At 35.8% G+C, this 12939-nt stretch overlaps 1 protein-coding gene across 1 annotated transcript in view; it reads right to left on the reverse strand.

Annotated features, from left to right (window-relative positions):
* Positions 1–2472: 2472 nt before the first annotated feature.
* The window catches only part of MEOX2 (mesenchyme homeobox 2), a 70029-nt gene continuing 59562 nt past the window's right edge, over positions 2473–12939 (reverse strand). Inside the window, exon 3 of the mRNA XM_061166308.1 lies at positions 2473–3824. Coding sequence (XP_061022291.1) covers positions 3600–3824 — 225 coding nt within the window. The 3' untranslated portion in view covers positions 2473–3599. The remainder of the gene's footprint in view (positions 3825–12939) is intronic.

A 12939-nucleotide genomic window follows, 5' to 3' on the forward strand; every position in this document is an offset into this window, starting at 1 on the left:
ATTACTCAAAATATACATTTTTACTGATAAATACTTTTAAAATTTGTGTAATATAAATAAAAAGTTTCTGTTACCTATGTATATTCTGAGAACACATGCACAGCATTTCTCTTCAGGAAACATCTACAGATGATTTAAACATTGCTAAGTAAGCCTAAATCCAGTTAAAGAAGCCTGCACAGTTTCATGTCACTAATACATTTTAGTAATCAGGCTAACAAGTAAGGATTCTGCTAGAGTCTTCGTGAGGCTACCAGATAAGAGTGTGGTCACAATTAAGCACCATTTCATTTCATCAATCTGACCTGTGGTGGTCTGTTGTCGAACTGAACATTTCACAAGTCATTCCCACACTTACTCTATGTAATGTCCTTCAGGAGTATATTAAAACTGTGGTTGGGATTATTTTAAGTGAGTTTAGTTTGTTTAAAAAAAAAAAGGCAAGCTTGGTTCTCAAGCCTCTGAAGAGGAACATATAGGCTAACAACCATAGGTGAATATGGGAAGTAGGAAGTAATTGGGATTATATTAATAATGAGGTAAAAATGTGTGTATCAGGTTTTGGAAAAGCTTTGTAGTGTTCGTCCCTCTAAATCCTGTGGGAAAAATCACTCTAACCGTGACTCCATACTATTTTCAGAGAAAGGTACTTTCATGCCATTGTAAATTCCTACGGAGCTACAAAGTTTGACACAGAATTATATGGAAAGGGCATTATGTGGAAAGATACCATGGAAAGCCAGGATCCTAGTGGAGAATCAAAACAAGTAAAGTTCTTTTAAATTCTGTCATTTCTGGAATAAATTAAACCTGATACTATGTGAGAATGTCTTAAGTTCCCTTATAGGATTTTAATTCTAGAAGGATGTTGAGTTATTGTCTGGCAAACTGGTGCCTCTTTTAAGATAATACAAAAATATTCTAAAAAGACTGTGAGTTTTTCTAATTAAAATTAATCTAGCTTGCTTGCTTACCTATCAGTGTGTCGTTATTTTGCTAAAGTGTTCAAACATCTTATATGGTGGATCATTTTAATACACTGTGAATAAAAATGATGCCCCCTTTTGGTCAGCCAGAGGCCTATCCTGCCTGGTGATTCTTAATGTTCTCTATAGTCAAATTTCATTACATCGTTTTAGAACAGCTCACAACTCTCTAATAAAGGCATGGTCCACAATACAAATGCTTCACATTTCCTAAATGTCATATCAACGCAGAATTACTTTTTCCTACTTCATTTATCATGCTAAATTGTAATTTCTATTTGGCCATAGTCCTTAACTCTCCTTTTAGCTACTCCTAAACTGTACTTTCCTCTTATTTCTGGAAATTATTTTCCTGCTGAAATGAATTATTCTCCACTTTGTCCCTATAAAAGTCAATTTAATTTTTATCTTTCCAGTTCTCCAATTTGTCAAGATGCTTTGAATTTAAATCCTACAAAAAGAAAATCAGTCCCCCCAAGTAGATGTCATCAGTACAAATGTAGTGTACTCATTCAAGTAATTGATAGAAGAGTGTCTGTTTTCTGCCTGGAAGATATTAATCTGAGCCCTGCCCTCTCCAGTTAATTCAGAAATATTGTTAACTGCTATGATAAAATTTATTATGCAAAGGGAAAAATGTGATATAAATAATCAAGTCATTTTATTTCTTGAGTGCTCTGTATATATCATACTAGACTAAGCAAATTAAAATCAACCAAATCTATTTTTTATCAGTCTCACATTTCTAAAGCAAATGAAATCAAATAATAAGGTTTTGGGAAATTTCTACAGATTAGTGTTCTTTATTTTTATTTCTAATTAATCAAGGGGTAGGAGGAACTGCTGGATATTTCCATATATTTGTGGTTAAAATATGGGACACATCAAGAACAGTGCCATAAAGTTATTAAGTAGGATATATGTATCCAATGTATGCACAATCTGCATGATACCAAGCACATTAAGTCAGTATAGTCCTGGACTTCTTATATTGGTAATTTCCTCTAGGGCTGAGAATTCGGATTAGCTTATGGAGTTTATTTTCACATGAAAAACTCTGGATATGTTTGTGTAAAAACAATCATTGGATGAAACATGACTATTATACATAAGCTTAGAAATGTGTGACTGGTTTCTCTCATTTTGGTGAATAATATTACTTTTCTCCTTTTATTTCATAAAACACAATGAAATCTATTTGGCATATTCTTCAATTCAGGGAAATGGCTTACCATATGCCTATTCTCAGATGCTTTTTTATTACACAATGATTTTTTCATAATAAAAAGTTTCAGAAATAAAAATGTAGATGATTCACTAATTATGATCATCTGCTTTTACACAAGTACACACAAATTGGGGAGTTTCTTAAGTATTTACATTAAAGCTTGTAAACATATAGGAAATCACAGTAGGAAGACCAGAATTATTTACAAAGGATCATTTATTTTTTAACATTTTTTTTACAAAATACAAAAATTTTTGTTCTGCATGAATACATCATATATGAAAAAAATGTGTTTTCACTGAACTTAATTTGAAGACATTCAGAATTTTACCTTCTACCAACTTGAGGAATCAATTTTGTTTTGCAAGTTGTCTATTACCATCGCCAATCGGGGGGAAACCCTTTTTCTTGTTAATTAAATCATATTCACAACAGCTAACATTTTATAGAAATAAAATCAGACAATGTTTGTCATACAAAAGCTCTTTTTGCAAGTAACTGATTTGCCTATGATCCTAAATTTTTTTTTCCAAGCTATAGATAGGAAGAATTGAGGAGCTAGGTAAGTTTTATAATAATGTATTAGCAGCAGTTGATAGAAAATGCAACATAAGATTTGTTTTGTCTGTGGTACAAGAATATTCCCTATCAGACTCTAATGTATTTTTCTCTACTTGAACACAAGTAAGCACGTGCTGATTGTTTCTGGGATGACAAAATATATAAAAATACAAGAAGCTGGTTCTGTTTGTCATCGTGAGTGGCTATTTTCATCAGCTAATATGAATGCATTGCTAAACGTAGTGAAGACAGGAAAATGACTTAAGGGTAATATATACAGAGTTAAAATACATTTTTTTTAACCCACTTAAGAATGATTTCAGGCACTGTGGCTGTTCGGGATAAAAATGTTTCATGGTTTATTCTTGAATAGTAATGTAATTGTCAGTGCAAGCGAGAGCAAATACCTGCCCACTGTCACACACATGACCTCGGACATCTGCAATGTTCAAAGCCAATTCATCTTCTGCATCTTCACTCTGGAGGCACCTTCAATACAAATGCTTCATAGTTTGCTCTTGATAGCAATTTAATTTTCAGTGCAAGCAAAAGCAAACACAAAGGCTGCTCACTGTCATACACATGACCAACACCTCTGGAATATTCAAAGCAAGTTCACCTCCATCTTCTCTGTGGAAGCATCTTTCATAAGCGGCACTTAGTGTAAACCCTCTATAAATCATGAAAAACAGACTCGGGATGCCTGAATTTAATAATATTAAAAATCAAGGTCATAGTCCTCTCTCTGTGTAAACGATGGTTGAGTAAGGCTTGCCATCACAACATCTCTTTCCTGAGAATATAGCTGATCCCCTCTGTCTATATCATAAGTGTGCATGCTCAGAGCTGTGGTCACTGTCGTGGCTGTCTTCGTTTGCTAGCGAGTCCCCTGTTTGCTGGAGGGTGGCGGCACCGATTCCCGAGAGCTCTGAAGGGAGGAGTGTTCCCTTTTTCACATTCACCAGTTCCTTTTCTCGAGCGGCAGCGCCTTGCTGTCCTCCCTTTACTCTCTTCCACTTCATTCGCCTGTTCTGGAACCACACTTTCACCTTTAACAAAGAAAGGGAACAAGTGAAAGAAAGAAAGAAAGTGAAATGGACAAATTTTTTTCTTTCATTCTGGTCATCAATGGAAAAAAAATGGCTTTGCAAAAGCTTTTACAAATACACTGTGAAAGAATGAATTCACAGTGAATTAAATTCAATAAGTCACCATTGAATTTAATCAGGGCCCATGTTCATAATAATTTTAAAACATTCAGAAGGTACCAAGTCCTGTATTTTGTATTTTATGACACGTGCTAAGTCGCTTCAAAAGACCCTGATGCTGGGAAAGATTGAAGGCAGGAGGAGAAGGGGACAACAGAGGATGAGATGGTTGGGTGGCATCACTGATTGAATTGACATGAGCTTGAGCAAGCTCCGGGAGATGGTGAAGGACAGGGAAGCCTGGCGAGCTGCAGTCCATGGGGTCGCAAAGAGTCAGACACGACTGGGCGACTGAACAATAACAGAGTTGCTTCAGTGGTGTCCAACTCTGTGTGACCCAAAGGACCGTAGCCTTGCAAGCCCCTCTGTCCATGGGATCCCCCAGGCAAGAACACTGGAGGGTGTTGCCATTTCCTCCCCTAGGAGATCTTCCCGACTCAGGGATCAAAGCCCCGTTATTGACATCTCCTGCACTGGCAGGCAGGTTCTTTACCACTAGCCCACCTGGGAAGCCCATTTTAGGACACACCATGTAAAAAAATAGGTGGGAAAGTACTGTATCATTTTAGGTTGTTCAAAGGTATTTAGTTTATAAAGAGTTTCTGTGAATTAGAACGACCATTCAGTAACTGTCTTGGTCAAACAACACCCACTTTGCCCCCTCCCCCTGCAATCAATGTCTGGACCAACCTAAAGTATACTCAGGGAGCTACTGATGAAGCTCCCGTCTGGAAGGTCATTCTGTGCCCCCGCAGTCCACTGCTGCACTCACAGAGCTTTATTTGGCCATTTTACCTCAGAGTGAGTCCATCTTCTTTTGAACTATGCTTTTTCTCCGCCCTTAATACTTTGACTTTACATTACAAATGTGTGATTCCGATTTCCTCAGAACAAGATCAAAAATGTTCCCTGGTATTGTGGTTCAGTCGCTCAGTCCTGTTTGACTCTGTGACCCCCATGGACTGCAGCACACCAGGCTTCCTTGTCCTTCAGCGTCTCCCAAAGTTTGCTCAAACTCATGTCCATTGAGTCAGTGATGCCACCCAACCATCTCATCCTCTGTTGCCCCCTTCTCCTCCTGCCCTCAATCGTGCCCAGCATCAGGGTCTTTTTCCAATGAGTCAGTTCTTTGCATGAGGTGGCCAAAGTATTAGAGTTTCAGCTTCAGCATCAGTCCTTCCAATGAATATTCAGGGATGAATTCCTTTAGGATGACTGGTTGGATCTCCTTGCCGTCCAAAATTTTCACTAATACTTGTTAAATGCTAGTACTGAGTTTGTATATTATGTTAATCACATCAGCTTTGTAGAAATATATTTTCCTTCTAAAATCTTAATTGAAGTTACCTATTACATGACAGAAGTGATTTAGCACGCATGCACATAATAAAACAAAAATTGTACGTATGCATTAAATGACCATCCATGGCCACAACCATAATAATGGCATCATTTCATTTTCTTGTTTAGGAGGAAATTAGTTCCTTTCCTATTGCACTTCTCATCTTTGTATATTCTTATTAAGCTAAGTAAGCTAAGTGTTCCTTTTACATTGCATTTCTCTGCCTACTCCACTCAAAGTTACCACAAGCCTAAATTTTGTGTTTATCATCCCTAAGCCTTTATGTGGGCTTCCTTGATGGCTCAGTGGGTATAGAATCTGCCTGCAATGCAGGAGACACAGAAATGTGGGTTTGATCCCTGGGTCAGCAAGATCCCCTGGAGGAGGAAATGGCAACCCACTCCAGTATCCCTGACTGGGAAATCCCAGGAACAGAGGAGCCTGGCGGGCAAAAGTGAAAAGGGCTGTAAACAGTCTGACAGAACTGAGCACGCTGAGCACAAGGCTGTATTTGAAACAAATAATCAGAGACAACAGCTTTTTTACCACGTGGACCCTAAAAAGTACTGTTTAATTCTTCTTGTCTTTTAGGTTTATCAAAACGGAATGCTTTTAACTATAAGCCATGGTTTTTTCTTTTTTTTTTAATATTGTCCCATTTTATTTGGTTTCTCTTTCTTTATTGAAGTACAGCTGTTTTCCAATGTTGTGTTTTTACTGCTATATAGCAAAGTGTCTCACTTACACATTCTTTTTCATATTCTTTTCCATTACAGTTTATCACATGATGTTGAATATAGTTCCCTGTGCTATGCAGTAGGACCTCGTGGTTTATCTATTCTAACCATTAACTCTAGGTTTCTAATCCATGTTGATTCAAGGCATGGCATTCTCTTTTTATGATTGTGTACGATTCCACTCTGTGAATATATCACTGTGTACCCACCCATTCCCCTGTTCAGACTCTTGAACGATTTTGTTTTTTCTTTTATAATTGATGCTGTTATAAATATTCTTGCAGTTGTGCTGTGATAAACGTGTGACAGAACTTCTCTGCCTATACATCCAGGAGTTGCCATCAGTGGGCCACAGGGTGTATGAACGTTGAATTTAACGTGATAATACAGAAAAGTTACTTTCTAAAGTTTCATCAGTTTTCAGAGTCCAGAGTGTAAGAGTTCTTATTGATTCACATCTTAGTGTCATTATTTGGATTTATAAGTAGTTTTTTTCCAATATAATGACCATAAATGTTATCTCACCATGTTCTAATTTTCCGTTTCCTGATTACTAATAAAGTAAAGCATCTTTAAGTGTTTATGATCCATTTGTATCTCTTCTTTTGTGAAATGCCTCCATATCTTTGGGTTGCAGTGAATGTTTTTTCATTTAATTTCATTCCTTATTTTGTTGTTCAGTTGCATTCCTTATGGACTCATAAAATATGTTCCAGATGCTAATTTAATGCTTTGGGGTTATATGGCTGTTATTACAATCTATCAGTTTATAGTGTGTGCTTTTCCTTTCCTTGGGTATCTTTTGATATCTTTTGGTTATCTTTTGATGATCAGAAATTCTAAAATTTATTATATTCAAATTCATCAATTGTTTCTGTTATGACTATCTTTTTCATGTCTTCATTAAAAACTTTTCTTCTGTGACCATTAAGATACTCTTCTATGTCTTCTTTTGAAAAGTTTTAAGGTTTGCATCTCAAATCGAAGTAAGTGCTTAACTCAGACTACTGATTTTAGTATATACTGCAAAGAAAATTTCTAAATTTACTTTATTCCAGTTGTGTAATAAGTTGTTCCAAGACCATTTAACAAATAGTCCACCCTTTTCCCAGAAATTATTGTTTTCAACTCTGTCATATGTCAAGTTTCCATGCATGCATAGCTTTATTGATGCTCTCAGTTGTTCTCTCCTTTTGACAAAAACATCTTAATTATTATAATTTCATAGGAAGTCTTCATATTTGACACAGATAGTTATGTTTTATTCTACTTCAGGAATATTTTGAATATTTTCCATTTTCATTTTATAAACAATCTCAATTTCTGTAAATTCAAAGTACTAAGAGAAGCTAAAGAGAAGATACTATATTTCTAAAGATGTAGTTATTTCAGTGGTCTTCAAATCACAATAAATCACAATACTCCGTCAAAATCAGTACAGTTTTCTCAGCTGCTGGCATTAAAAAAAAATCTTTAAACTATGTCATTTCTCAACTATGCATTTTCATTGTTCTATCAGACTATAATTGAAATCTTGTATTATACATTCAGTTCAGTTCAGTTCAGTCTCTCAGTCATGTCCGACTCTTTGAGACCCCATGGACCGCAGCACACCAGGCCTCCCTGTCCATCACCAACTCCCGGAGTTCACACAAACCCATGTCCATCGAGTCGGTGATGCCATCCAACCATCTCATCCTCTGTCATCCCCTTCTCCTCTTGCCCTCAATCCCTCCCAGCATCAGGGTCTTTTCAAATGAGTCAACTCTTCACATGAGGTGGCCAAGTTATTGGAGTTTCAGCTTTAGCATCAGTCCTTCCAATGAACACCCAGGACTGATCTCCTTTAGGATGGACTGGTTGGATCTCCTTGCAGTCCAAGGGACTCCCAAGAGTCTTCTCCAACACCACAGTTCAAAAGCATCAATTTTTCGGCACTCAGCTTTCTTCACAGTCCAACTCTCAGATCCATGCATGACCACTGGAAAAACCATAGCCTTGACCAGATGGACCTTTGTTGGCAAAGTAATGTCTCTGCTTTTTAATATGCTATCTATTAATCCACTTAATTATAAAAAAATAAGAAAATGTAAAAAGTCACAATTTGTACTAAAATAGATTGATTAAAAACTAGTGGATTGGTATTCTTGTATTATTGTTACTTAATAACCAAAGGATAAGTTGTGATTTTTAATCACATATTTACTTAGGGCTAAGCAACTATACCGATAGGTGCTACATATGCATTTTCCACACACGAATTTTTATAGATGAGGATGTTGAGACTTAAAGGTTAAACGACTTGCCTAAGAACACAAAGATAGGTAAATGTGGTGCCAGAATTTAAACCTGGGGTTGGTTTGGCTTCAAATTGATTTTATTCTGTGTTGTTCCTGTTATGTTTCAAACTCATACTTTTTAAGCCTTCAGGTTAGAAAAGTAAAGCATATAAAGTATGTGAATGCCATCCATATGATTAGTATCATTCAGGTAATTCTCCTACTCAATATAATTAGGTTTGTAAATATGACACTATCTTCCTGGACTGTAATTTAGGTAATTATACTACTCAATTTAATTACCACTGTAAGCTTGACATTGCATGTTTCATTAGATCTTTTCCACATGAATTGGGCGCTACTTCTGGCTTCACTTCTGCGTGAATTTGAGAAAATTATACTTCTCTCTGCCTCAATTTTCATATTTGTACTGCTGGAATAATGAGCCTTTCAAGATTCTCCATAGAGACATTTTCTCCATGGACAAATCCAGATGGAAGAAACACATCATCATCATTGTCACTGAAGAGTGAAACATCCAGCCAAAATAATCTTGGCAGAAAATGGGAGGAATAGATTTTGTTAAATCTACACTTATTTCCTTTTTTAGGAGAAGGGATGCAGTAATTCTGTAATACCAGTATAAAGCCTGTTATGTGCAATTCTACATAAGAAAAATGTAAGAAGATGGTATGGATTTTAGAAACAGTATAGGCTATTTTGTGTTGTTTCCTGTCTCTACCATGTGAAATTTTGCCACTTCATTTTCTTAAACAGACTAACAAAAGACTTTATTAGTAGCTTCAATAGTAGTTATGTAACCAATCATAAAGGGCTTCCCAAGTGGCTCAGTGGAAAAGAATTCTGCCAGTGTGAGAGATGCAAGAATCATGGGTTCAATCTCTGGATTGGAAGATCCCCTGGAGGAGGAAATGGCTATCCACTCCAGTACTTTTGCCTGGAGAGTCCCATGTATAGAGGAACCTGGTGGGCTACAATCCATGGGGTCACAAAAGAGTTGAACAAGACTGACTGAGCACACACACACATCCATACATAAATGTGTTTATAGATATATGCATGTAGGTGAAAGCATTTGATGATTATATAATAAATCTAATCATTCTAACACCTTTACGTATTTTCTCAAGGGATCAGGCTACATACTTCATATGGGAACTCCATGAATTTAGTAATGGAACAAAATAGCAATACGTGCAATGATGAGTATACCTTATAAATTGTGAAGAAAAAGTAGAGAAATTCAATAGTCAGTGTGTCCAGATGTATTTTCAAATATACTATGAAATATTGGGACAAACTAAAATAAGGAGAGGAAGATCTGGGGGGAAAGCATACATTTTTCCACAACCATCACAGTATTAAAAACAAATCTATAAAAGTAATTTCAAATTATGTCATTATTGCCATTAGAATAATAACACCATGGTTTTAGAAATAAAGCAGCTTTATAGTTTAATTTGTTATCACGTAATAATCTAGCTTTGTTGGCTGGATTGAAAAAATACTTTTGTAAGACCGCTAAAGAATAATCATTCAAATGCTTTGACAATTTTTAAAATAAGAAAATTATTTTGATTAAAGTTTACAAGTTTGTTTCATACAAAAATCTGTATTTATAAACTAAGTACAGTTAAACTAATCTCATTCTTTCTTTGTGACTTGGAATCTCTATTCACTCATTCATACACTCAGTATTACTGCATGCTTAGTAATAGGTAAGAGGGGTTAGACCAAGGAATGCATACAAATAAATAAGAAATAATGCCAGCCCTCAAGGGGAGTTTACTGACTGTATGTGAGGCCTTTGGCATATACTGAGATGCATAGAGATCAGTTTCATCCTTTACAGAATATCCTTAAATTGCTTGCAGTTGTAGTTAGTGTCATCGCTAACTCCCTAATAAGAGACTCCCCCAGTGGTCCATAAGATGGCATGAACTCTATCCCTACATTCAATGTCACACACTGCTTTGTTGCCACACAATTATAGAAAATGATTTCCTTCCTCTGGAAATCTCATGATGTTATTGCTACTGGCATCCTGTGTGCCTCTGCTTTTTTCATCCTAGTAACCTAGAGTAGTACCTTAGGAGCTGGGACACTGTATCATCAAATATTTTGCATATAAATAAAACAAATCTGCCCATCTTGGAGAATGATATATAAATTTTGCAAACATTTATTACTTTATTTGGGCTTAAAGTCAATTTATCCCTATCTGCAATTTCTCTGGAAATGCTGGTTAATTTTTTATTATTTCCTTTTTTAAAGTTTGGTTCTAAGGCAAGATTCCATATAAAGTATATTTTGTTGCATAATATGTGGACTGATGCTGAAGCTGAAACTCCAGTACTTTGGCCACCTCATGCGAAGAGTTGACTCATTGGAGAAGACCCTGATGCTGGGAGGGATTGAAGGCAGGAGGAGAAGGGGATGACAGAGGATGAAATGGTTGGATGGCATCACCACCTCGATGGACATGGGTTTGAGTAAACTCCAGGAGTTGGTGATGGACAGGGAGGCCTGGTGTGCTGCGATTCATGGGGTCACAAAGAGTTGGACACGTATGAGCAACCAAACTGAACTGAACTGAACTGATGATGAACAACCCAGATAAAAATTTCTCCCACAAGAATCTGAGTAATGAAGACATACTATTTTTCATGAAATCAAAGCAATATGAACTAGACTTGTAGACTCTTAATGACTGCATGAAGATAATATTTTTTCAACAAAATCTTCATAATAAAAAATAACAAATGAAATAATAGCTTATAATATTAGTTGTAAACATTTAAGGTGCTCAGTTATAAACCTTTTCAGAATATCTGATTATTATGAAATCTCACTTTTTATCCCTTAGTTAAAGTATTTTGTATTCACATTGCCTGGATGATCAAACTACTGTATAAATAAATATAAAAACATTTATTCACATATTAGTAAAGAAAGCAGCTCAGAGAATCTTAATTATTGTCACTAATTTGCTTAAATGATGTATTTCAGAATCTAGAAATCTAATTTTTCTCTTTAATAAAAATAATGTAAGTGAGAATCATTCTTGGTTTTGTTAAACATTCATTTTATCTCTTTAATTTATTTAGTCATTCACATATGGCCTTCTATGTATAAGTTCATTTGAGGGTTCACAATACATCAGGAGAACACACATGAAATATGTATCTGGACTGTCATACAATTTCCTAAAATGGCCTGAGGCAAAATGTTGATAGAAAGTAGAATCTACGTGATGCTATAACCCATATTTATAGAATACCATAAATGTCTGTCTTTTGAAGAAACAATCATAACACATAACATCTGGATGAAAATAAATATTTCAGTGACATATCTAGATGTCTCTAAACATCTGGAATTTGTAGATTTAATATTCCAACTGTTTCTATTTGTATATGAACACTTGAAATACTGTAGACACTGTCTAACAAATATTTATCCACATCTTTAACATGTGAAAGCATGCAAAGGAGTAATTGTATAAATACAATTTGGAAATTTCATCACACCTGTGTGATTAAATTGCTCATGGCAGCTGATCTAGTAAACTTAATGTAAACAGACTCTAGTAAGATATATCCAAGTAATTCAGTGGCAAAGTCAGTAGATGAACTGAAGAATTAGAGCTCAGATTGCTCTCTAAGGTAGGGATGAAAAATGGGGGAAAAGAAAGCTTCCTTACTCTTCCTGCCTGAATAGATTTATGTCTGATTAAGAGAAGGAATCCCTTGGCTGTTTCCAAAAAGTTCATGGGAGCCGCCAGTTTCTACAGCAGTGCAACATGGGGTTGGGAGGTAGTGTGCAAGCGTGTGTGTGTGTGTGTGTTTTGGGCGGGGGGTGGGACTGGAGGGTGGAGGGGGTTAGGACATATTCCATGACTTAAGACTGAATTCCTGCATAGAGGACTGCCTCTCACCTTTCTCCTCTATTTTAGAACAATGTTTATGACCAGGAAATCACTTCCTGGCCTCTATAATTTTCAGTTTCATAGCCTCTTTTTTTTTTTTTTGTCCTTAGAATGCCTGAGAACCAGGCTCACTAATGTAGTCATAAAACATTTACTATTTCACATGTCTTTGGACAAACTGAATGAATACACATTAGCCATTGGTAGCCATGGGCAAATAACATGTTGAACAAGAAATAAACTCTTTTTTAGGAAACAAATGAAATTCTCCATAATAAACAGTAATGCCATGGGTACTATTACAAGCCAATCATATATATTACATTCTCCTTTCCTAAAATGCAGCCAGAGTAATAATTCACACGATGAGCAAAATTCTTAGAGGACTGATTACTTTTATTTTGACCCTTTAGAAATGCGGCAGCAGTACTAAATGCTAACAATTATAACTCTTTCTGTCAAACATGATGGAATTCAACTCAAATGACCTATTTATGAATAATAATTTACAGTGAAATTTCACTACTCCTAATCCTATTTCTACACAAGATTAAAAAAATGGATATATCTTTTAGTTATTTTAAGTGAAATCCTGCCACCTCAGTAGATCATGAACAAAAGAGACTTCAGCAAATCTGAGTGGAAATAC

This window comes from Dama dama, chromosome 18 (assembly GCF_033118175.1).
Source record: "Dama dama isolate Ldn47 chromosome 18, ASM3311817v1, whole genome shotgun sequence".
Lineage (NCBI taxonomy): Eukaryota > Metazoa > Chordata > Mammalia > Artiodactyla > Cervidae > Dama > Dama dama.